Consider the following 27,012-nt stretch of genomic DNA (forward strand, 5'->3'; position numbering starts at 1 on the left):
GTCAGTATTAGCGCCTGCTCCAGTCAATATCTGCTAAATCTGAAGAGTAGGTTAACAGTTGTTTTCTATTTCAGACATGCTTATTGATGCGGCAACAGCATGAAGCAGCAGCGCTCAACGCCGTGCAGAGGATGGAGTGGCAGCTGAAGGTGCAGGAGCTGGACCCGGCGGTGCACAAGTCTTTGTGCGTCAATGAGGTGCCGTCCTTCTACGTGCCAATGGTCGATGTCAACGACGACTTTGTCTTGCTCCCTGCATGACAGCACGCAGCCTTCAGACTCACAAAATGATTCTGATTCATGTTCTCAAAGAGACTTTGTCACAAAAAACGAATGGAAAGGGCTAGCAAGTTTAAGAAGGACTTCAGACAGGAAAAGACTATCTTATATTGAAAAGAAATTATAAACTTGCCCTTAATTCCCTTCTGTGAAGAAGGAACTACGTTTTTACTGGAGAATGAGACGGAACACAACTTGCACTTTCATCCTCTAAAGTTTTTATGTTTTTCTTTGATCCGAGAAGCAAAAACAGTGTTGGCTTTGACACCGGGTCAGATCTCCCAATGCTCGGCTCAAGGAGACACAGGACAGAAATCAATTTTCTGAGTTTACTTCTGGTCCTGAATTCAGCAGACCCGCCCTGAGGGCACCAGAGAGGAGCTGTTCCGCAGAAGGATGGAGAACAGAGCTCCTTGAGGACCAGGAGAAGCAGAGCCGACCTGTTGGATGTTGCAGGAGCGTCATCAGATCTGTGCAACTGTGTTGAAGCGGCTGAAATGGGGCAGACTTTTGAGCAACTTGAGGACCCAGAGTAGTGGGACAGACTGACCTAGCCTCTGGGCCATGCTCACACACGGGACAAGGCTGGACCTGAGGACTGACCGGAGGGTCCTCACCTCCGCACTTTGTCCCAAAAACACAAGAGCACCATAGACTGCAAAAACACCACAGGAGAACCAGAAGATAAAACCATAACGAATGTTCCAATTCAAAGAGACTATTGAGAGTTTTGTGGTTGGGTGACAAGAGAAATATTGTTTTTGTCTATTTCTTTACTTGGGCATTTCATTGTTTCTGAGGAAGTGACTTGAAACACTACAGAGCCAATATTAGTTTAATGGAAAAAAAACAAAAGAAAACAAAAAAAGTTGTATTCCGTAAATTATGTACAGTTTTTATATTCGTTAACCAATGTATTCTTGCTGCCTTCTAGATAATTTATTTTGCCACACATTACTGCACAGTTGTAAATAACCTATGTACTGTAATATCACTCAGTTAAGTGTAAAGAAAAAACGCAAAAGAAATAAAAACTATCTTTTTATGTACAATTCACTTTGGGCAGCACTTTCCCCCTCATATCCATGGGCCAAACGTGTGTGACTCAAGTGCACAGTTTAACCCGTCTGATTCAGTCCAGGGATCCCTACCACACACAGTATTCTGATAAAAACAGGCCTAACCCACAAGCCAACCTCCATATAGTCCCTCTAATGTAGCAAAATAGTTATCAAGGATTTATTTAAAGAATAGACAGAGGATTATTATTCATTGCTTTAGACAACTATATCTGATTTTTTTTTGAGCCAAGAAAATGCCTTTTTCAGTGAAAAATGTACTCATTGTTGGGCAAAGTCATAGATATTTATGGGTGAGGTGAAAGTTATTCACAAAAAGTGTCATGTCTGTTCATTGTTTTATTTTTACTAAATTCACATTTGTCTCAAACTAACAAGACACGGGTCTCATCCTATTATTTTTTATACTCTCATAATTGTCATTCCATGTTCCTATTTGTTTGCCCTGTTCATTGTTGTAATTCAACTTTTACTCACTTGATGGCGCCAGTAGTCCTTTGTCTCAGCCAAAACTTGCGTGAGAGACCTGTGGCCTTTGTCATGAATGGGCTTTTTTCTTTTCTTTTTTTTAAACAACCTAAGTCTAAATCTATTCCCCGCCGGCTCAAAATCTTCATTACCATTTTAACCTTCAAAAGTGTAACCTATTTTAAAGTTGGAGTTACTTCCTCATGTTGATGTGCACCATTACTTAAGTTCAGGCCCAAGCAGACTCATTGTATCTTTACTCCGTATCTACCAAAAAGGACATTGAAACTCAAAACTCAGCTGGTGGGTAGAGTAATGCTGAATATACATCCATTTTTATTGTCTTTAGTTCATTGTTGATTTGTGATAACTATTTTAGTGGATAAAGCTTTCTTTGACCTGTCCCTCTTTGTGAGAGCTGCTTGTGTGTGTTTTCAGATGGCAATATTTCCCATTCACTCACACACTGTCAGTGGGCATAGCTGTATGTCTAGTCAGTGGTTGTTACTGTTACTGTGCAGGCGAGGTGGCTAGATGTTCTTCATGCATCCATAGTCACCCACACAAGTAGATTCAAACCCTTCTTTTGTCATGTTTTCATTTCATGTACCAATTTGTTTTATTTTATGGGATGTTGTCTGTTTTGTTTTTAGCTAAATGTGTGTGTTTCGTGTTCATTCTTATTAAGGGGTTAATTTTGTTCCTGTATAGTTCCGCATACACACCAGTGGCATGTCAATCACTTTGCTTATCAAGCAGAATGTATCCCATTTTACAATATATGCCCTGAACGACCACGCCCTCACTTTGTTTACAATGACATGTATTTTTGCATCATTTAGAACGGTTTAATTGTGCCCTACCTTTGATTTTAGTTCATTTATTTGAATCTGCAAAGGCTTGAAATGGTGATGATGGCTGCTTCAAAGTTGTTTTTCCCCCAAATAGCAATATCCTAATCATATTATCTTCAGAAAACAATCTATATTTTGGCCATGTTTTTCCAATTCTCGATAGACTGATGCACAGCTGAGCAGCACTAGGCCCTGGTGAAACAGTCAGCAACATATTACCTCTATGCTCATACATTCACTAGCTTAGATTTATTTGTGTTTAAAGGACATTTTTCATAGAAGAATCACAATTTCAAGCCTTTTTTTCTTTTCTTTTTAACTAGATTTCCTTTATTTCTAATTGAACCCAAACTGTAGCTGATTCGTTTCTTTCCTTTGTTCCTGTGTTGTTGTTTTTTTGTTTTTTTTTTAAGACAAAGCATGGCAAACTACTCTTTAAAATAGTGAGAAAAAGCCTATTTATTATGTTTCTTTTTTTCTGACACCTGTGGTATGTTTTTGAACTGAAGTTGGTCTCCGCTGTGTAAATTTTCCTTCTTGTTAATGCGTGAACGAGACATATTGTACATAGCTCTGTAAATAATAAAATCTCCCAGGACGTTTTTTGCACCCTCCTTTGTACTAGTCTGAAAAATTGCGTAGAATGTGGGGTTGATAACAGCTGAGAACGGGCTGATTATGATGTACCAATGTAACATTTTTTATTTGTACAATGTAGTTTATTTGTGTACATATTGTCGGAGCAGCTAAAGGGGCCGGGGTTTCAGGGGGTGGTCGTTGATGCTATCGTCAGTGCTGTAACAGATCCAGTACTTTCACCTCTAGCTGTTGTTGATTTCCTGCAAAAACATGACATGAAAAGCTATGAAAAAAATCCATAAAAAACACAGGAAAAGTGCGAGAACTGAAAATGAGGATGGATGGGGAAAAAACTCAAACTGAAAAGTAAAAATCTAAATTGTTATTTTCTACAGTTGCATGTACAGAGAGCGCGAGAACTGCTGTTGTTCCTCAGAGATTATGTTCGTTAATAAAATTTTGAAATATTACCAGTCGTCCTATGATTCTTGGTTTGATGCATAATTTTAGATTAAATCATATGTTGTGTACCTTAGGCCTATTTGAAGTTAGATTTAATTGGACTTTTTCTGCCTGCCAAGGAGTGGAGGTGAAATTCTCATGTTTTTAGGGCTGTAAAGTCGGGTTCAAACCAATACTAAGTTTTGTCTAAACTTGCCTCAATCACATGTCTGAATATTATTTGGATAAACTCGAGGGTAATTACTTGTGCACAGTGGTTCATAAAAACAACTCGTTGACACAATTTGGTCTAAATGAGTAATTTCTTTAGTCATTATTTAGCACTAGTTAAAATGAAAAATGGAATAAAATGCAGCAAGTATTAAAATCAAACAATAAAAAACGACAACTGTCATATCAACATTACACTGTGCATGGGAGTGGCAGAAGCCAGAAGGGCTTTTACAAACACCGCTCCCAAAAAGTAAAGCAAAAATATAAACCGGTCTGTATATATTATCAGTTTATGTTTTAGTCTGGGTTGTATAGAAGCTGTGTTTGGGAGTTCCATGACTTCTGTGACACTGAATTGAAAACTGCTCTAGACTTCTCTTATATAAAGGTATATGCAGTGGCATAATGGTGGAACTGATAATTATAAGTAAAATAATGCTTCATGTAGGAAGGCCAATCAGAATGGTGCAGTGCAGTTTAGGTGAGAAACTCTTGTTCTGTCTTCACGATTTATGTACATTTTAATTGGATCACAATTATATTTTTCATTTCCAGCAAATAGCATAACGTTAGACTTTTTTACTCTTAGTCTCAATTTATTTTCCTTGAACCATTCTGAATAATTAAGGCCACAATTGATTTAATCAATAAGAGCATGAATATCCATAATAAAAAGGTTTGTATCATCAGCAAATACCAATGGAAAAATAGCAGCGGAGATAGAAGTAAAATCATTTACAAGTATAATAAATGACCCAAAAGTGAACATTGGGTTACACCATACTTTATAGAATTCATTTGTGATTTGTGTTACTGTGAAACATGCTGTTTTCGGTTTGTCAAATAGCTACACAGCTAATTATACACGTTATCCCTAATTTTAAAAGCAGAATATTATGGTTAACTGTATAAAAAGCTTTAGAAAGGTCTAAAACATGCCTATTGTAAATTCACTATAGAAAGCCAAATTAATTCTATCCACAAGCTCAATTAGAGTCATATAAGAATGATTTTTGCTAAATCCATACTGGTAATTGTACAAAATAACATTTGTGTTGATTCAATCTTTTGTATACACATTTGTCTAGATTCTTGGCAAGACTGATACAGGGCGAACATTTAAGAAAGATGTTCTGTCACCACTTTTATACAAAGGAATAACTTCTGCAATCTTTGGATGGTACAATGCAGTTTTCAAAGGAAATGTGTGGCTTCACAATCGCAAGAATCACATCTTTAACAATCGTGGCACTTTTCCCTCATGGAGCAGATGTTTTTGTCCTGCTGCGATTTCATTCACTTCATTGGAATTAGGCGCTTAAAAATGACTGAAGGATGAACATTTTATGCAAAACTTTGATGTAATCTAACAGATTGATATGAGTTGTGTTTATTTTCTCAGCAAGAGCCAACATTTGAAAAGAGCTCTTAAACCTACATGTTAGAGGGCCACAGAAAGTATTAGCAGTACTTCCATCTGAGAAAGTTTAAAGAAGTTTTGTTCTTTGAAGAAGTTCATTTATTGTTTCCCGATGTTATTTACAGATTTATTAATTCGATCACTGAAGTATTTTTCTTTACCATCCTGAGAGAGATAAGTGTATTTATTTGTATGTGATTTATATATTGCAAGATTTAAGGGAGAAGTTGTACATAAATACATCTTATACATCTTAGTTCTGATTGAAAACAAGAAAACCATGGATTATTTAGTCTTAATGCCTTACTGTAACAGTTAATATTTGAAAAAGACTTCTCAAAAGCGTGATTAAATAATAAAGTCGAGTTTGGGTCTTTTTCTCTGAAATGTTTTCTCTGAAATATTCTCCAGTAATTGTTTGAATGTAATTTTGTTATTAGTACAAACATTTCAATAAGTGAAAATAAAATAATTATTATTTTTGTTAATCAATTCAACTTGAAATTGTTACTTAACTCCATCCATCCATCCATCCATCTTCTGCCGCTTTATCCGGGGCCGGGTCGCGGGGGCAGCAGTCTGAGCAGGGACTCCCAGACTTCCTTCTCCCCAGACACTTCCTCTAACTCCTCCGGGGGGATCCCGAGGCGTTCCCAGGCCAGCCGAGAGACATAGTCTCTCCAGCGTGTCCTGGGTCTTCCCCGGGGCCTCTTCCCGGTGGGACATGCCTGAAACACCTCCCGAGGGAGGCGCCCAGGAGGCATCCGGAACAGATGCCCGAGCCACCTCAGCTGGCTCCTCTCAACGTGGAGGAGCAGCGGCTCTACTCCGAGCTCCCCCCGTGTGGCCGAGCTCCTCACCTTATCTCTAAGGGAGCGCCCAGCCACACGGCGGAGGAAACTCATTTCGACCGCTTGTATCCGCGATCTTGTTCTTTCGGTCACTACCCAAAGCTCATGACCATAGGTGAGGGTAGGAACGTAGACCGACCGGTAAATAGAGAGCTTTGCCTTTCGGCTCAGCTCCCTCTTTACCACAACGGTCCGATGCAGCGACTGCATCACTGCAGCCGCTGCACCGATCCGCCTGTCAATCTCACGCTCCATCCTTCCCTCACTCGTGAACAAGACCCCGAGATACTTGAACTCCTCCACTTGGGGCAAGGACACCCCACCCACCTGGAGGTGGGTGGGGTGTCCTTAACTCAACAATGTAAAATATTGAATATATATTGATAAATCAGCTTTTGTCTCATTGATAAAGTAAAACAAACATAGTGTCGATGTTGCAGATCCTTTACTTGAGAAAAGGCGATAAAATCGTCTTCAGATGTTGTGCTGTTTGTTTGTTTGTTTGTTTGCAAGCAAACGTTTAGCAAAAGGGGAAGGCCAGACTTTGGGTCTTTATTAAGATAAAAAACAGATTATCTGTACTTTTGGCAAAATCTCCACATTACAGGACACTTTGCCAATTTATCAATGTAGAATGGTGAAAGGAACAGGAAATCATTGAAGATTCTTCTGATTTTGGGAAGATTGTCTCAGGCCCTCAGTGAACCCTGGCAACAGCAGCTTCAAACCTACAAAGGATTTCTTATTATATTTAAATTTTCTCACGTGCTTACAGCAGCCTACAGTTAATGGTCAGACATACTGAGTAGGCCACAAATAGATCATATTTAAATCACTCTGAATCATGTCTCGTGCATTTGAGTTTGTGTTGTAAAACCTGTTCTGTGTCACTTTGAGTCACCAACACCACACGACGACTTGAAGTTGACTTTATGAAAATAAACAATCTAAAGCTATAAACTCAAATCAGTTTGAGTATATTCAATAGCACACAACAGAGGGCCAGTTCATTCATGGCAGTGTGAACTACATTTGAATGTGGCGTTTCCTCAGTGTTGGGGCCGAGAGGCTGGTGAGATCAGATTTACACATTCATAATTGCCATTTGTCCTGGTCATAATAAATCAGACTATTTTACCTGCCCATCTCAATAAAATACTGGAGCTCGTTGCCGTCTGTTCCCTGCACACATGTACTTTTAGCAGACTAGAGCTCTATAAAGTAGCCTTAATAATATTGACTCTTGTATGTCACGCGGCCCCATGAGTCTGATCCAAAAATATGACTGAAATATGAGCTGTTTCTTGAGGGTGAGTGGAGCTGATCCCCGCGGGCCTCCAGCAGGTGTGGCCCTCCCCCCGGGGGCCCCTCCTCCTGGGGGCCCCTCCTCCTCGGGGCCGCTCGCAGTGTGCGCTCCTCAGTAGACCTTATGCCATGGCCAGCAGCAGCGGCGGCGGAGGCGGTGACCCGCGTGTCGCCTCAGACCGGTGCATTCAGATGGATTACGAGGGCAAAGTGCTCCCGCTCACGGGCGGATACGGCCGCTACAACCGCCTCGTGGTGGTCTTCAGCTGGTTCCCAAACTTTGCGGTCGCTTTCAACTTGTTTAGCGACGTGTTTTTTACGCACATCCCGGAGGAGTTCCACTGCAAACCGGACCCGCAGCTTCTGCCCTCCGCCTTTCTGCTCAGTAACTTCTCCAGACAGGGCTACCTCAACATCACTGTCCCGAGGGCCGAGGACACGGGGGCCTTCAGCCACTGTCAGCTCTTCAAGTACCCGCCCAACTCCTCCGACCTGTCGGACAATGCGCCCCGGGAGAGAGTGTCCTGCACCCGGGGCTGGGACTACCATCTGGCGGCGGGGCTCCAGAGCAACTTTGTCACTGAGGTAAGACCCCATGGGTAAGACTAAGACCCCATGGGTCTCATGGGTAAGACCCCATGGGTAAGACTAAGACCCCATGGGTAAGACTAAGACCCCATGGGTAAGACTAAGACCCATAGGTCTCATGGGTAAGACCCCATGGGTAAGACTAAGACCCCATGGGTAAGACTAAGACCCATAGGTCTCATGGGTAAGACCCCATGGGTAAGACTAAGACCCCATGGGTCTGTGTTAGACCCTCTTAAGATCTGTCTCCGTCACTTCTCTGGTGCAGTGTCCGCACCTGCTCGTCTCTACGTCTGATCTGGCTGTTGTCCACAACATGGCATTATGCTGAAAAAATCCTTGTGAAACTTTTGAGCCGACTTGCCCCTCCACAGACATGACCTGTTACTTGTCTCCATGGAGATGGATCAAATCTAAACCAAATCCATACTTTGGAACAGTGAAGGCTGTTAAGCAGGTACAGAGCAGTTACATAGTGCATCTTGCCTCTTCAAACAGTATTGGATGCAACAATCTTCAAAATAATTCTGTTCAAGCACAATCCAGGACACTGTGTGGTTATTGAGAACATGTTCTAATGTATTTCAGGCCATACAAATGCAGTTAAAATTGGGCATGTGAGTTAGAATCATCCACTCAAACCCAACTTCATTAACAGTGACCTACATTTGTCTGGGAAGTTGTAAAAGAGACAAGCGTTTGCCACTTGCCACTGAAACTAGAACCATGTAAAAAGTAATTGTCCTGTTTCGGTTCAATGTATTGTTGTTACGCCCCAAAATTGACAGAAACAAAAGCAGGAGCTCCTTTGTTTCAACCAACAGAAGGTTAGAGAATCAACTGTCCCCGAGCGTCAACCGTCCCCGAGCGTCAACCGTCCCCGAGCGTCAACCGTCCCCGAGCGTCAACCGTCCCCGAGCGTCAACCGTCCCCGAGCGTCAACCGTCCCCGAGCGGTTGACGCTCGGGGACTGTCCCCGACTGTCCCCGAGCGTCAACTGTCCCCGAGCGTCAACTGCCCCCGAGCGTCAACTGTCCCCGAGCGTCAACTGTCCCCGAGCGTCAACTGTCCCCGAGCGTCAACTGTCCCCGAGCGTCAACTGTCCCAGAGCGTCAACTGTCCCCGAGCGTCAACTGTCCCAGAGCGTCAACTGTCCCCGAGCGTCAACTGTCCCCGAGCGTCAACTGTCCCCGAGCGTCAACTGTCCCAGAGCGTCAACTGTCCCAGAGCGTCAACTGTCCCAGAGCGTCAACTGTCCCCGAGCGTCAACTGTCCCCGAGCGTCAACTGTCCCCGAGCGTCAACTGTCCCAGAGCGTCAACTGTACTTCTCAACTGCTGCTAAAAAGCCTGTGGGGAAGGAGTAGAAACCTGGAGGAGACGAAGGAGACGGACGCCCTCGAACCCGTTTGAAGAGTTCACTTCGGTCAATATTTGTTTTTCTGGATCAGGTGCGATTTTCCCTTGAGCACAGTTTGTTCCCGGTGTTGCTGCGTCTGTCAGTCAACACAGAGGAATAGTTTAATCATGGCTGTGATGGTTATGATTGATGACTTCTGCAACAAGCTCTTTGGGTGTGTTTATTTGTAAACACTAAAAACAGTGATTAAAAATACTATAACTAAATTGAATCTTTCTACAAGTCTCATATGTCCCAATATATGTCTCCAGCTCAGAGGTGTGATGTAGAGCTTTACAAAAGGTGGAGTAGCCAAAAGCTGAACTAGGCAACAATGACATCACGTTAAAATGATATTAGTCAGTAGAAGTAAAAAGCACTGACCCAAATGATGATTCAAGTTAGAGCGAAAAGTAGCTCTATTTAGAGAAACTACTACTGGAGTGACTGACCAAAGTTCATATTGAAAATATATTTAAAATCATATTTATGAGTTCTCTAATTAAACTGACAAGACATGAAATAATGCACAGATTCTGCTCTTTTCAAAGAATAGACTCAAGCATTTATAAAGATAATCATATCTGAAGGTGCAGGAAGTGTCAACGGTTGAATAATGTGATGTTTTGTTTTGCGGGGGTTTGTAAAGCTTTTGTCATACTCAAAGTGACAACCAAAACCTCTACTCAAGTAAGAGTACTTGAGTAAATGTACCTGAGTACTACCCACCACTGCTTATACCATATCACTTTCAATTCAAGCCCAGACCACAATCTGTAGGCCCTTTAAACCAGGAGTCCGGCCCCCCAGACCTTTTAATCCGTCCCGCCGAAGATGGAAAACTCTTATATTATTTAAAGCAGCTTGAGAGTTCCTCTTTATAAAATAGTGGAAAAAAATTGAATGAATAAAGAAGAAGTCCCATGTCCCACGCGTGGGCTGCATTAAGCGTAAGGACGCTGGGCTGAGGTTGAAAGATGGTGGTGGGATAAACCTCACGAAAAGTATTTAAAACATTTTAAAAAGTAAAAAGCACAGCCGCAGCACCCTAAGATCACTGTGCGAGCGCCGCAATGCCTTTCGGTCGCGCGGTTATCTTAATACCTGGCAGTATCTTTTGAGCATGGCAGGGCCCAGCCACAGTATGGCGGGGGCCCAGCCACAGTATGGCGGGGGCTCAGCCACAGTATGGCGGGGGCTCAGCCACAGTATGGCGGGGGCTCAGCCACAGTATGGCGGGGCCCAGCCACAGCATGGGGGCCCAGCCACAGTATGGCAGGGGCTCAGCCACAGTATGGCGGGGCCCAGCCACAGCATGGGGGCCCAGCCACAGTATGGCAGGGGCTCAGCCACAGTATGGCAGGGGCTCAGCCACAGTATGGCGGGGCCCAGCCACAGCATGGGGGCCCAGCCACAGTATGGCAGGGGCTCAGCCACAGTATGGCGGGGCCCAGCCACAGCATGGGGGCCCAGCCACAGTATGGCAGGGGCTCAGCCACAGTATGGCAGGGGCTCAGCCACAGTATGGCGGGGCCCAGCCACAGCATGGGGGCCCAGCCACAGTATGGCAGGGGCTCAGCCACAGTATGGCGGGGCCCAGCCACAGCATGGGGGCCCAGCCACAGCATGGCGGGGCCCCATGCCCAAACCCCTCAGTGAGAACACTGCAGATTTCACCTGGGTCATAAGTCCATGTTCCTGTTCCTGCTGCTGAAGTTACTTGCTCATCTCCATGGAGATAAGTTTAACTTCAATGCCTTTATTGTTTAACACTCATCTAGAGATGAGCGGGTGGCGGACCTTGCACCAGAAAAGTTACATAGTGCACCTTTAAGACCCGCTTCTCTGTCAGTCTTGGCAATGAACAAGACTCTTTTTGAGCAAGTTCATACGTGACGTTATCTTATTTAGTTCAGGCTCCTGCTCTGCAGGCGACACGTTTGCTTCTCTTGTAACATGATAACTTTGTTGATACAGTTAAAGTCATTATGGTTGACCGCCCCCTCTTTGACTATTAACATCTTCAAAGAAACCTTTTTGTACTGGACATTAATGTTGGTGGGACGGGGAAGTCTCCTGTTCCTTCCTGCGCCCCTCACACAGCCCTCACGCCTCCCGTTTCCTCTGTCCCATACGAGATGAGAGGAAACCCCGGTGTATTGACCAGAGAAAACATGGCCGACAGTGACTGAGCTCATCATCACTCTATTTACACAGATGCAGGACGTCAAAGTGCAAAGGTCATCGGGGCAGTGACGTACTTAAGCTGATATTTATTTTAGTCAACTCATTATTTTGGTGGGATTTTAAAGGTTTCATATGCACAACAGCAGAATATAGAATGAATGTATGTCGTGTTCTCTAAAGATTTGGAAATGAATGGTGAGTTCAATCTTCCTTTTACAGATGATACGCTGCGTGATCGTCTGTAATCGTGTCGTCAGTGACACTTCAGATCAGATACATGATGTTCAAATCCTGGAGATACTTTTGAGAGCTTTTTCCAGAACAAGCCTCTTTCGGGCAACTATTGGATGCACTGGTCATTCCTTCAGTCAACCAAGAGCTCCTTAAGTCAAGTTCCAAAAGAAATGGCGGGTCAATTATTAAAAAAGCTAAACCTGTATTTTGCTTTACCATTCATGCGACATCCTGAGAATTCCCATGTCTCTTTTAGCATTCACAAAAGACATCAGATTCCTCTTTCCTTGTGTCACTTTCCACTGTGTTTGGTTGTTGTGTCGTTCTTTTCCCTTTTTGTGCTGTCAACCAAGACATAGTAGGTTTAAAATGTGTACACCATCAAAATGAAACAAGCATTCAGCCACAATTAAAGTTTTAAATGTTTTTTTCTGGACTGAAAGATATATCGATTAGTTGCCTCATAGCTGGTCAGCTTCAGTTGTGCCGTTTATACTTCCAGAACAGCAGCTGAGAAGAACATGAAAACAAACAAACTCATATTACATCTTCTTGTATGACACACAAACATAAACTAATGCACCTCACATTGTACACGTGAATATTGAAGTGAACCCAATGCCAGTCGAGAGGTATAGATAATGCACTTATGTAAGGAGTTGGGAGCTCGTTCTTCTTTGAGTCTAATTGAATCAGGCCTGAGCAGGCATTTTAACTCAGTTACTGGGACATTCCTCCTCTCACTCCTCTCTCTGCTATATTGTATCATCCACTGAAAGGGAACTCTGAGTTTGCATAAAATAATAGTTCAGTAGTAAATTAGAATCTTTGGCCTTGTTCTTAATTGTTGATAAAGTGAATATTATGAAAGATTTCCTAACTTTAATCCTTTGTTTCTAGTGGGACTTGGTCTGTAACGACTACTGGAAAATCCCTTTGCAGCACATCTGCTTCATGATGGGCTGGATTCTGGGATACATCCTCCTGGGTACACTCTGCGACTGGTAAGAGAAGCTGTAGAAGCTGTAAAACTACAGTAAAGACCTAATGAGGCCTGAAAATGTACGGTAGTCTTTTTTCACAGTAAAAAGAATGCTCATGTAGCCATACAGTAATGTACAGTGAAGTACAGTATCATATTTAAAGTAGATGTGCAATATGAATGTTAGGCAAATAGGCTGCTAATATTTAAACATGCACTTTATAACTTTTCTGCTGAAGCCGTACTGTGGAACATTTTATTTTAAGTTTTGTGTTTTATTGCGCTCCTGATCAGATAAAATCTCCATGAGAAAACATATTTACTGTGGCCCTGAACGGAAAAGCTCACACTCACAAACATCAAAACACTCACACTTTCTTACACCAATCCAAAATCACGACTTAAAACTGAACAGTGGAGGATTACTTAAGAACTACGGATTTATATTGTAACATCCTCAAGCCGAAATGCCTCCACAAACAGCTCAGCCGAGCAGCCGGCCTGTGCAGCTGCTGCACTCGAGTGTGTGCACAGGTGAAGGCAGCGGTCAGGGCTGTGTGCGGCCTGTGACTTTGTGTCATGAGTTGGCAGCTTAAAAATGTTGTGACATCGATATAGGATCATAACCTAAAACAGATAATACAAACTAGGCTTATTAAAATATCAACAAATAACCAATCATTTAAATAATAATAACATGATCATTTAAAAATACAAATACTAATCCGAACCCCGACTGTTTTGTATGAATATGCTGGGAAAAACACAATTCCAACAGCCTCTTCTCCAGTCTGTTCCTCCTGTGCTCAGATAAAGATTAGAGGCACCCCAGATGATGTGGTTCAGTCTAAAATGATGTTGAAGTCTTCTGTGATTTCTTTGCAGGTTTGGTCGTCGGCGGAGCTTCCTGTTGTCTCTGAGTCTGTCCAGTCTTTTGGGGGTGTCCATGTGTCTGTCCAACAGCGCTGTGGCCTTCCTGCTGCTGCGCCTCGCTCAAGGCTGCACGCTCGCCGGAGTCTACGTGTCCACATACATCAGCAGTGAGTATTGTTTCACCTACACACAAACTGTTCAAACTCATCAAAGTGAATGAGTCAAGACAAGCTTTTAAACAAAGTCATGTGTATGTGCTACAGGAGGAGCTTGAGCGGTCGATTCAACTTTAAAAACCTGCAGAATATGTGCCCAATTCAGCTTTAAAAGACTGATTTAAAATAGTTGGAGTAGTAACGTTCATCCATAGTCCATACTTTTAACCTGGTACAACATTTGCAGCAGTAAATGTACTAATTTATCATTTACTCATTCAAGTACATGTAACTGGACATTCACTTGAACAGATTTTGAGCGTTTTTTTTTTACCATTGCTCCTAATCAAATGTAAGTAGTAAATATCTTCTACGGTACTAAAAGTTTTTGATGTAATTGATGTAGAAACTTCAGTTGTACGTTAACCTCTGCTCACCCCCGGGCTGTAGTCGAAGTGAAGATCCGTACACACGATCAGCTGAGTTCTGTTTATTCTTGGAAGTACTTTGTCGTCGCTCTGAGTCATCACTGGCACTGCGTCCGAGCTCGTGCCAACAAACTGGCATAACCAGGGCCCAGGCTGTCGAAAAAGCTCACCTAAAGCATGTTGAAAGTAGCTCAAATTTCAAATTGCTAATTGTTTTAGTCAGGTTATCTTGTGTATATATACAGCAGCACAGTAGAGTAGCTAGCTCTCTCCCCCCCCGCTTGTCTCCATGGAGATAGATGTGCATAATGCTATATCGTATTTTCTTGACTATAAGTTGCACCGGCCAAAAAAATGCATAATAGAGAAGATAAAAAACATGTATAAGTTGCATTGAAGTATGAAATGCGGTTGCAAGTGTGAAAATAACAAATAATATCACATACAAGTCGCACTGGAGTATAAGTATATAAGTATAAATATAAGTATAAGTCGCACCCCGGCCAAAACTATGAAAAAAGGTGTGAAAAACTATGAAAAGTGTGAAATACGGTACTATGGACCAAACAGTACCATTTGAGTCTGCTTTGAGGCACTTGTATTAATTTAAATACTGGTAAATTATAAGAAGTATAAATAGGTTGTGTTCTCGTGACATTTTCTATTGTGGATTTCCCCGTTTGACTGTCAGATTGCAGATTTGTTGACCTGGTTTATGGTTCATATCTCTGCAGGCGCTGGTCCCATCCACACGAAACAAAAACTCGCACAAAGTTCAGCGTCTTCTCGCTCAGTATAAGTCAACAAAGGGGAAATTATGTTTTCACAATTGCCTGATGAAGTGGTGCTGTTACTCAACTCCAAAGAAATACTATGGTTTGTGGAGCTAAAAAGATACTGATAAGTGTCAACATTTGTGGATTTCTGTTACGGTAAATGTCCCACAGAGTCTGAGATTATTATTGAATGTGAACACAACTTATTGAAGTGGGTTGTTCAGTTCCCAGAGAGTAATCCAAGGTTGGGTTTTATCTTTTGAGGAATGGCGTGCTCGTGCTACATTTCGACGGACAGAAGCAGCCGCTGGACGCTCGTCTCCTCTTACTTTAACTTCTCCGTTTACATCTCTGTGTGAATGTCTGTGTGGAGATGTCTCTGGATTACACGGATCCACAGAGGGCATTTGTTGTATAACCACGGAAGTATTGCAGGAATGTGATTTAGTGATGTTGTGTTGACGTAGGTAGATGTCTCTGTGAATGGGGCTTTCCGACTTACTCCCACATTCCAGCCGGGTCAGGACCAGATCAGGACCAGATGGACGTTTGAACCTCCTTTAGATAATGTTGGGTTGGGCAGCTGGAGTGGAGGGGGTGTGCTTTTCAACTTAATAATATGTATGTCAAAAAAACAAAAATGTGTATAACTTATAATGAACAAATGGTTTATTAAGGATTATTCACAGTTAGGGGTTGATTAAGTAGTTACCAAGCCTGAATCTTTCATGATAAACTATTTGTTCATTATGAATTATGAATTAGCTCAGAGCTGTCCGGTCCCTGTATGACCGGAGCAGGAGCTGTGTTCCATTGCTGGAAGTAAGTCAGACCTGTTTCCAGTGCATGTTGGACTCCGCCAGGGCTGCCCTTTGTCACCGGTTCTGTTCATAATTTTTATGGACAGAATTTCTAGGCGCAGTCGGGGGTCGGAGGGTGTCCGGTTTGGGGACCACAGGATCTCATCTCTGCTGTTTGCAGACGATGTTGTCCTGATGGCTCCATCAAACCCGGACCTGCAACATGCACTGGGACGGTTTGCAGCCGAGTGTGAAGCAGCTGGGATGAGAATCAGCACCTCCAAATCCGAGGCCATGGTTCTCGACCGGAAAAAGGTGGCTTGCCCTCTCCAGGTGGGTGGGGTGTCCTTGCCCCAAGTGGAGGAGTTCAAGTATCTTGGGGTCTTGTTCACGAGTGAGGGAAGGATGGAGCGTGAGATCGACAGGCGGATCGGTGCAGCGGCTGCAGTGATGCAGTCGCTGCATCGGACCGTTGTGGTAAAGAGGGAGCTGAGCCGAAAGGCAAAGCTCTCTATTTACCGGTCAATCTACGTTCTGACCCTCACCTATGGTCATGAGCTTTGGGTAGTGACCGAAAGAACAAGATCGCGGATACAAGCGGTCGAAATGAGTTTCCTCCGCCGTGTGGCTGGGCGCTCCCTTAGAGATAAGGTGAGGAGCTCGGCCACACGGGGGGAGCTCGGAGTAGAGCCGCTGCTCCTCCACGTCGAGAGGAGCCAGCTGAGGTGGCTCGGGCATCTGTTCCGGATGCCTCCTGGGCGCCTCCCTCGGGAGGTGTTTCAGGCATGTCCCACCGGGAAGAGGCCCCGGGGAAGACCCAGGACACGCTGGAGAGACTATGTCTCTCGGCTGGCCTGGGAACGCCTCGGGATCCCCCCGGAGGAGTTAGAGGAAGTATCTGGGGAGAAGGAAGTCTGGGAGTCCCTGCTCAGACTGCTGCCCCCCGCGACCCGGCCCCGGATAAAGCGGCAGAAGATGGATGGATGGATGAATTATGAATTATGTCTTCTTAGTTTATTATGGCTATTAAAAGTGTAGTTATTTTAAAGTAATACCAAAATCCAAAATATAATTTAACTCATTATTATATATATATATTCTTTGGTCCAATAAATGGTAGTTAAAGTGGGATCACATCTGACCTTTCGTAAATATGACCATTTATTACAGAAATGTGGGTTTAAAACGACATTCTATTGTCTAATCTGTATTTATTTGCCATCGTCAGAGTATCAAATTACTCCACTACTTGTATTGAATATCAGCCCTATCAAGCCTTTACCTAAGTATCAAATATCGTGTTTGATATTCAAGTATCATGACACTTGTTCAATCATCATTTCCATATTTGTCTTCATTTCTTTTCTTAAATTTACTTCTTTTTTTTTTTTTAAATATGCTTTTATTTGTTCCCTAGCTTTCCCAAGTGGTCGAGTGGGGCTCTGAGAGTGACCACTTCATTTTCACACATCTGTACTACGACACACGATGCGGTTGTGCCCCCGGGCCTGTGAGAGAGCGAGGGATTGTGGGAGGTTAAAGATCGTCCAGTCATTTTACACCTGGTTCCTTCTCAAATCGGTTTTGCTGATTTAGCCTGCGTACGTTTTCTAGTGTTGCGAGCACACACGTTATTGATGACGTCCCGTGTGTGATGGCGAACAATAGTTGGGCAGGAAGTGAGCAGGAAATGAGATCTTTGAAGGACCTCTTTTCTTCTCTCACAACATTCAGGATGTGGAAGAAATCTAGTGGCCAAGGTCAGAAGTCAGTGGAACAAAGTAGGTTACATCAAAATGGCTGATGGCGACAGGGTAAACAGGAAGTAGTGAAGCGTTGGACACTGTGGTGCAGCGGTGGGGCACGACGGACCGGGGTTCAATTCCTGGATTAGACGTGGCCTTTTTGTGTGGATTAGTTGGTTCTTGTTGTCAAATGGAGATATCTTCTGGGTTTTACCTTCCTCCAAAACAGTGTAATAAGCAGTTTCTTTACTATTCAGAAATGGTCCGACTGTCCTATAATGTGAATTTTAAGTATCTAGTTTTGATACTTGTTTTAGTGAGCAAAATAATATGTTTGTTGTACAACTTCCACGTATAATAGTTAAAAATTAGACACTTAAGACGCAGGAGAGACAAATAAAACTTACACTTGTCTTAAACACTATTTGATCTCACTTGCACAGCATCTTAATTATGACAGTAAATTAAAGCATAAATACTGAACTAGATGTCATGTTTAAATCTTCAAAATAAATAAATGCAAATGTTGCTAGACTAGATCTAAGCCTTAACATGTTGGAATGTCTACAATTCAAACCTTTCAACAGAGAAGTTGAACGCTGGGTCATCTGAAAGAAATCAATTTGACTGCATAGAAAGGCTTGGCGTTTACTTTCCCTTTATAGAAAAGTAACACGCCTTTTCACATACGTTTCTTTTGTGGAAAACCTCGCTATTACAGAAGACCAATTGATGCGTTTGACTTATGCACTTCAAACAACACGCCTGTGAATAATGAAGTATAAAATCATTGTTATTGCATCTAATAAGAAAGCTTTTATCAGTGCCAGTAACTCACTCCCTCATTATGAAACCACAGCAGGAGCTTTTTCATGTCTGTTTACTGATGGAAAATGCATTAGTTCAGCAGATTGCTCTGGCTCGGTTTGACGCAGGTGATGTTTTTCCTTGTGCAGGGCTGGAGCTGTGTGATCCTGCCCATCGCCTCATGGTGGCGATGGTGAGCGGTTTCTTTGGTATCTTGGCGGAGCTGCTGTTGCCGGGTCTCGCCGCGCTGTGCCGTGATTGGCCGATCCTTCAGGCCGTGGCCACGCTGCCTCTCATCCTGCTGCTGGGATACTGGTGGTGAGGTTTTTTTTTTCTTCAATCTTCTTTTCCTTGACCTTTGAGTACATCCCTGCCATCCGTTTTCTTATTTATTGCCTTTTTTGTTGCAGCCGAATCTGCTGCATGTGCAAGTACTTCAGGATTTTTTTTATTCAAAATTGTATTCTGTCAAATAGATTTTAATATTAAAAGCCTGCAATACAAATGTAAAACTAGAGTATGTTGTTAAGTGTAACCTTTTTAGATCTAATTTCTAGCTGTTTATTTTGAAAGTATATATTTAATACATGAGTGAACAGGATCTGACATGTCAGTGGACACTTTACCTCAGGACCTTAAACTGAACACAACACAAACACGTTTTCATACACATTGACTGTAAAAATCATACAAACGCATTGCATAACCTCACAGCTTCACACTAGTGATAGCAATAATATGATTGAGAGTGAAGACGTTTCACCGCTCATCCAAGCAGCTTCAGTTCCTGGTGAAACATCTTCACTCTTAACACTTTTGTCCAGTTGACCGAATTCAATTTTCTCTTTCATTTTTCTTTATTTTATTTATTGGCTAAACATCCATTTGTTTCCCCTAGCTAACTGTGACTAGTGCGTCAACACGGCTGGTCAATTATATACAGTATGTGTATGGAACAAACAGATGAAAGTGTGGGGAAAAAGAGTGATTTCAAACGGTGCAGAGGTTTATCTATAATAAATAAATAAAATCTGCATACTTGAGTTCAACAGCGGGCCATTACACTACAGCACACCCTGTAGAGGCACTGTGTCTCATGCACTTATCTAAAGTGGTTCAAGCAGTTCATATGCAAATCTGTCTCCAGATACAGTGTGCACCCCTCTACAGGCTCTGTGATGTAACATGTAAATTGTTCCTGTACAGATGATAACAAGCTCTGTTCCTCCTCAGCTGTGGCTCCGTGTTCCCAGAGTCTCCTCGCTGGCTCCTGGCCACGCAGCAAATCTCAGCCGCCAAGAAAAGCCTCCAGGATTTCAGCTCTAGGAACGGATCCTCTCTGCCTGACGAGCTGTACCCAGGCCAAACCGCACTGACGGGTAACGAGTTTAGATTAGTCGCTTCATTAATGGTTCTTCTCAGTGAAATAACGATCAGTTTCATTGAACGTACAGCCTTGTTTTACACTTAATAAAAACAAACAAGCAAAGAATGTATTCCAAAATGTCTACTACTATGTTTACTCAAGTTCCAATAAATGCCGGCATCCAGCGCTTTGTAAAAGCGTCTGTTACGAGGTCAAAGCGTGTTTAATCTGGTGGTGTCTCTGTTATACTGAATTGTGCCTGACTTGTTGACAGACATTGACTCAACGTTTGGAGAGGACTCTCAGCCCAGTTACCACACACTTTTGGAGCTGCGTCGCACTCGAGTCATCTGGAAGAACTGCCTCATTCTCGGTTTCACTTTGTAAGTCCCGGCATCATCTTCTGATCAGTGCCATACTTGGTTCAAAATGAGTCCTGAGAGTTAGAAAAAGTTATACTTGTCTTTTAATTATGGGATCATTGTGACTAATCATCTGCGGACATCATCGTTAAGTATTATAACCATTGCTAATCCTTATCTGGGCCATTTATTGTGAAAAAGGGTTGTAAACGCACTACCTTTATTCAAATGAAGTTCGGATTATGTTGCTTGCACTGATTTTACAAATGTCTGCACAAATTGTCTTCTGTATTGTATTGTTTTTATTGTGTTTCTTAAGCACCCAAGCACTACTTCACTATATATTTATTTTTGGGTGGGACATTATCATCTAACTTTGAAAACATTTTATTTTTCTCATTAAAAAGACAATCGGGAACTCTCCATTCAGTATATTTTGGCTTTAACTGGTTAAATTGTCTTTTTCCTCAAATGCACAAAAGACTCAAATCATTGCAGCCCTACTTTTAATTATATTTAGTCTTAAATGCTTCTCATACTTAAATTTATTACCACACACATAATGTAACCTCGTGATCCATATGACCTAATTCAAATTAGTGGTAATTACAAGCTATTATACAAAATGCCCTGCACTTAATGTATGTTTAATTCCCACTGTTACCTTTTTGTGGACGTTCCTTTTGTTCACACTCGCATATTGTTCACAGGTTCATTGGGACAGGGATCCAGTACTGCTTCACCCGAAATGTCCACAGCTACAACACCAACTTCTACTTCACCTACTTCATCCGCGTGCTGACGGGGGCGCTGGCGTGCGTCTTCATCTGTTTGTCTGTCAATCATTTCGGACGGCGAGGGATGCTCCTACTGTCTGCCATCGTAACGGGACTGTCCTCACTTCTGCTGCTGGCACTTACTCCATGTGCGTAATTTACTCGATTTACTTTGATTTGTGAAGAAACTGTCAACATCTTGTCACATTTTTATATTAGAAAGATTAGGATCAAGACACCAAATACAAGAGTACGACATTGTGTAGCGTTCTGGTCCTAGTGTGTGTTAGAAACGTTGTACATTGCATGATATTTGAGGTTTGTTTTTGAGTGCTTTGTACCGTGTCCTTCAGTGGTCTTGTTTTGCTCTCAGATCTGCGCGGGGGCTTGGTGCTGGTGCTCTCTGTGGTCGGGCTGCTGTTTTCTCAGGCCTTGGCGATGCTCAGCGCCTTTTTCGCCAGCGAGGTCCTGCCCACTGTCGTCAGGTCAGCGTCTTTAAGTCACATTCTTGCTGTATTTGTATAGTAATGGTTTTTAGTGCTAGGAGTGTTAAGGTTATACACGACACAATATAAACATACTGTAAGAACTCAAAAAGCACCAAATATTCCATTGCAAGTCGATATACTAAACAGTAAGTGCTTTTAATCTGTTCTTTTAATCGGCTGTTTATGTCATGTCACATTTACTTAACATTTAATAATCGTAACACAGAGTTTAATACCGTCACATTCCAAGTTAGTGCAATATCTATCAGAAAGGGATATATCATTACATTTGGTCTCATATTTGACAATGACAATAAGAAAATACATTATAAAAATAACAATTTGCTTAATATATTTTACATTTCCCTCTTCACACTGTCTACTGTCCTGTTTAATAAAGTGTATGTGCCACAAAATGACAAAAATCGATATAATCTGTTTCTGTCTTCCAAGAAGAGTTTTACATTAAATGAGTTACAAATGACCTTACGTGACACTATGACAAACATTCAGCCATCTGGAGGAACAAATGGCTCCATTAGTCGAGGTGCCATGTTCACTCGCTTATCGGGGCCATGGATCTATTGGTCGGGGCTTAGAAGTGAGAGATGTATCAGGAAAGTTTCACTAGTCCAATGTTTTCCAACCTTTTTTGATCCACATGATTCTGAGGCACACCTAAAATATAACCAAATCAATTGTCCAGGCAGTTGGTGTTTTGCTTTCTTTTTTAGTGCTGAAGTGAGCTCACGACAATCTAAAATTGTGTTAACCATTAACTCAGATTTTATAATTTTTTAAAGGAAGCCTGGCAACACCTCAAGGTAATTTGGTAGAAAAGCAAGGATATTGTCTATACTAGGAATTGTTTTTAAAAAGCAGCTAAAATGATAAAACTATAAGCTTCAAGCTTCAGCTGATACACTGACCTAACTGCATATATAATTGTGTCCTATCACAATTATGCAGACGACACTCAGATCTATGTTTCACTAAAAACACTTTTGTTTAGCTGTGCTTCATGATTGTTTTGAGGTTGTGTCATGTCTTTGTGATTCAAATACATTTTTCCTGCTGTGTGAAGCACTTTGAATGGCCTTGTGTAAGAATGGTGCTCTACAAATAAACTTTCCTTGCCAATAACTGAACCACAAACCAAGCGACCAATTGCAGAAATCATAAATCTTGTGTGTGTGTTGTTTCTCAGAGGTGGGTGCCTGGGCCTGGTGCTGGCGGCTGGCTGCGTGGGGATGGCGGCCTCTTCTCTGATGGAGCTCCAGAACAACGGTGGATACTTTTTGCATCACGTGATCTTCGCCTCTTTCGCCGTTCTGTCTGTCCTCTGCATCATGCTCCTCCCCGAAACCAAACGTAAGCCTCTCCCGGACTCGCTCAAAGAGGGGGAGAGCCAGCGCCGACCCCCCCTGTTCCTGACACATCCAAACCGAGACAGCCTGCCGCTACTCTGCACCCGCGCCCCTCTGTCCGAGTACAACCCTGATAATTACTCGCGTTTAGTTTCTGCCACGAGAAAGATGCTGGCGAAAGACAGTTTGCCATATAGGATTGCAGTCCCGGGACATTCCCCTCTGCTGTCGGACAGTGACGGTTCAGGGCAGGACAGTAATGGTGGCGTGATCTAACCGGTCCTGTTTACCTGTTTATAGACTCATTCTGACTATGGGACTACTTTACTTCTGAAGATCTTGAAGTGTCTTTAACCGATACAGCGCACTTTACATTTGTGGATTTAAAGGTGCACTATGTGACTTTTCTGGAGGGTCCGCCTTTAGATGTTCATAGACCCGAAATTCTCTAGCTCTGCCTCTTACTACAAACTTGATCACTTGGTCAATGCTAACCGCAGTTACATCAAATCAAACTTTCCTCCACATACCGATGAATGGTCACTCCAATCCCTGCAAATATGAAATGTTCATTAATGATATTTATGTGATTTATCTGATCTCCTCACCAGTAAAAGAGGATGTTTAGTGATCACTAGACTCTTACCAGAAGTGCACAAGATCAGAAATCTGAACTTAAAGTTGGTTAACTTGATGGCAGTTTTACACACTAAACCTTTAACAAAGGTTTGACCTCATAAATTGGTGCCATCCCAAACTTTCTGGATTATTCATAACTTGTGTTTTATGTGGACTAATGCTAACGACTATTGGAAAAAAGTGCTTGATGGCATGATCATCAAACATCGCGCTTCCTATTATTTAATACATACATATATTATATTTCTATGAGTCTGCCAACCGGTTTGTCTTTCTGCTTTGCCTGGAAAGTTCCACAGTATGGTATTAATTATCTATATTTGGTATATTTATTAGGTCAAATTGCTTTTGTTGTTCAAAAATAGGTTGAAATACATGTATTCTTAATACGAACAGGCTCACAGCTCTACAAAACTGTCTTGTATCTTGCCTTCATCCATGAGATAAATTTAAAGCCATACGGTGGAACATTCCAGTCAAAGCAATAACATCTCTAAGTGCCAATCATAGTGCACCTTTAAATGTCTCAATCGTCTTATTTTTACACTGTTACATTGCTGTGTTATTCTCATGAACCAATGTTGTTTATCAGTTATTTGATCATGTTGCTTATTGTAAAACTGAACTTTTTTCACCAAAAGCTAAATTGCATACACATAATCCTGTATAACAATGTTATACAAGATTAGTGCAGAAATACTGACCTCAATATGTTTTATGCTACACTGTGGTTTTATTATAGGTAAAGGAGCAACATTTCCATGGAAACAGGCAGGGGGAAAACAAACATGCTCCTATTCTTAAAGGCGCAATGGACGATTTGAGAACTCAAGCGGAAGTGCGCATGCGCACTCCCCCGTGCGGACTGATACAACACACACGTGCGTTTGTTTATTAGCGCGATGGATCACATCACATCTCGTCTCCCGTAAATTTCCGTCTCTTCTGAGTCAGCTCGAACAGTCTTTCTCAGTCTTAATTTTTTCCCGTACATTGAGGGAACTATATTATGATAGATCAATGCGCTTAGACACGCGAAAACGTGGGACGAACCGCACGCGGCTGCAGGTGAGGTTTTATGATTGATACGTGGCAGGACAAATTGGCAGTCCACGCCACGAGGAAATAAGACTCAGATTTGGGCCAAAAAAATCGGCCATTCAACCTTTAAGTTACGGGAGCTTTAAATTCATTACCAAAGTATAGGCTTTAGTCAAATCAACATAACAATCATATAGACCAGGCATGTTCAAACTAGGGCCCGGGAGTCAAATGCAGCCCTCAGACCAATTTTTGTCGGCCCTCCAGCTTCCTGCTATGTTGGCTCAAACAACAAAAAGTAGTACTTTTTACTGTGAAATTAGGAACATTCATATTGATGTTATACAAACCTAATATTAATGTTCTAGGTCTAATTAAAGGTGTGGAGGCTCATCGCAATTACGTCAAATGCAAAATTTCTAATGATTCACTTTGTCATTCAACAAATTCGACATTGTCAAGTTGTTTGTGGCCCTCTGCCCCTTTTTAAGTGTCAAAATGCGGTGAAAAAAGTTTGGACACCCCTGATATAGACCCATAGAGCCCAATATTTGTCTTCTCAATATTGATTTCACGTGACAAACTAAAACTGTCCATTTTACGACAGGACACTGCCCTAAACACGTGATTGCTGTTGTATCATGTGAGCATCAGCAATTTTCCATTTAAAGACCGCTCATGCACTTTTCATTAGGTCTGTATTGGTTCAGCAGTGTCACAGAGCTGAGAGGAGTGGCCACTAGGGGGCGCTGTATGACGCACTGGACACTGAAGTTCACTCAGTCTCATTTGTGAACCAGTTTTTCTCAATTTGATGTGATTCTGCCAAACTCTGAAAGCACACGTGGAGTGTTTTGTTGTCGGGGGCATTTGCATTATGTTTTTCTCTTTTCTATTAATAGCAAATGGCCTTGATTTATTGTTGCAAAATATCAAAGCCGCTAATATGCTTAAATTCTCCCTATATTCCCCCCTTTATTGCCTTAAATCTGCCTTATACTCTTGGTGCATTCCTCTCATTAGTTTGTAATGTGAAATCATGTGTGAAATGCAGGAGCTTCCATCTGCCTGTGAATCTAATTTAGATCTTTGTGCGTTGCCTTCAGGACACGTGGGATTTTTGAACATTTCTGAACAAACAAAATAAAATCCAGGTTTGTTAACTTGATTGCTGCTTTTAAGGATTTTATCTTTGTTCTTCTTTTCTTAAGTGAAACAACATAAAATCACAGCTGATGTCAGTGATGAATGTACTTTGGCTTTCTGTCTGTGACCACTAGATGAAGCTAGCCTTTTGCAACCTTCAGAGTTTTGATTTTAAGTACTTGAAAATTAGATTGGAGTAGATTATGTGATGTTGTGTAAGTAAAAGGGTGACTGCAGTACTGATGGCTTTGTTGTAACACTGGCTTCAACTTCCATAAACCCAGTGGTACATTCTGAAAATCCTGTCACTGTAAAAGACAACTTAGAAACTTGGATACACGATCACATCACGGCCTTTTAAACTAAAACCAGGCAAAAACATCAATTCTTTCATTTAGTTTATTTATACAGAAAACCCAATGAGAAAAGTTCTCTTTTTCATGGGTACCCAGTCAAAACATAGCTCAGTTATATACTAAGGACAGTTCAAATCTCTAATATCCAGCAATTCACCTTCAATAAAAACTGATTCAATGTCTTCAGTCGGCATAAGTCAATCACAAATGTGTAATTATTGTCAGAATGTTTTACCTTGTACTTTGAGATTTGCTGGGCGAGGTTTGATACAGTTTAAGTACAAATTACAGTTTGAATACTATAGATTATAGAATGAGATGTTGTGAACGTAACCAATCAAGATACTACAAAGAGTTGTGTTTTAATGAATAGAATGAGAATGAGAAAAAGTTGCCGTTTAATATTAATAAAGACTATTGAAGATACATTGAAGATTTCATCAGAAAACACATTTTTATGCCTGACATGTTTAACTAGGCAAAAACGTAGACATAATCTTGTGCAGTGCATGCAGGAACAGCATGGTACTCACTCAGAGGCAGGAATATCTCTACAAATATATTATGTCCTGGTCATGTAGGTCATGATGGGGAGATGAAGCCAAACATGAGAGATGCTCAAGATTTGTGACTTTTAACAGCCAAAATCAAAGTGGTTTTAGAGCAGATGTATTCACTGCCACCAGCGAACTGACCCAGATCCACTGGATCAAAGAGAAACACTGTAAACGGTGTCGCTTTGCTGCCTCCCTCTTTCCTCAAACTTGTGGTGTAATTATGTTCTCTACAGTGCATTTGTTGTTTAACATACATGTGTTTGTTGTGTACCACTGTATTGACCCACAAATTGGTCTCACACAAATGTTTTTTCACCAAAGTGTGATATTATTGTTATTATCTTCATTATTTGTCTTTTTTACACATTTTAGGAACATTTGAACGACAGAATTGAATAGATTTTTTTGTTCACAGTGGAATCTACCTGTAAAA

The 27,012-nt window shown here is 41.9% G+C and overlaps 2 protein-coding genes across 5 annotated transcripts in view; both read left to right on the forward strand.

The window, feature by feature from the left end:
• ankrd11 (ankyrin repeat domain 11) overlaps window positions 1–3,728 on the forward strand; it is a 126,016-nt gene extending 122,288 nt beyond the window's left edge. For all 4 annotated transcript variants that reach the window (XM_072465862.1, XM_072465864.1, XM_072465863.1 and 1 more), the window contains one exon: window positions 75–3,728. In XM_072465862.1, coding sequence (XP_072321963.1) covers window positions 75–260 — 186 coding nt within the window. In that variant the 3' untranslated portion in view covers window positions 261–3,728. The remainder of the gene's footprint in view (window positions 1–74) is intronic.
• A 3,913-nt stretch (window positions 3,729–7,641) lies between these two features.
• Window positions 7,642–25,751, forward strand: slc22a31 (solute carrier family 22 member 31). Its single transcript, XM_072465866.1, has 9 exons — window positions 7,642–8,094; window positions 12,816–12,919; window positions 13,783–13,937; window positions 18,631–18,799; window positions 19,715–19,860; window positions 20,122–20,230; window positions 20,920–21,134; window positions 21,359–21,470; window positions 22,681–25,751. Exons 1-9 carry the CDS (start codon window positions 7,702–7,704, stop codon window positions 23,114–23,116), a joined length of 1,839 nt encoding a protein of 612 aa, XP_072321967.1. The 5' UTR covers window positions 7,642–7,701; the 3' UTR covers window positions 23,117–25,751.
• Window positions 25,752–27,012: the final 1,261 nt, after the last annotated feature.

The sequence above is a fragment of the Eucyclogobius newberryi genome, unplaced genomic scaffold, assembly GCF_026437365.1.
Source record: "Eucyclogobius newberryi isolate DKJ021-1_F unplaced genomic scaffold, fEucNew1.0.hap1 SCAF_5, whole genome shotgun sequence".
NCBI classification, from domain to species: domain Eukaryota; kingdom Metazoa; phylum Chordata; class Actinopteri; order Gobiiformes; family Gobiidae; genus Eucyclogobius; species Eucyclogobius newberryi.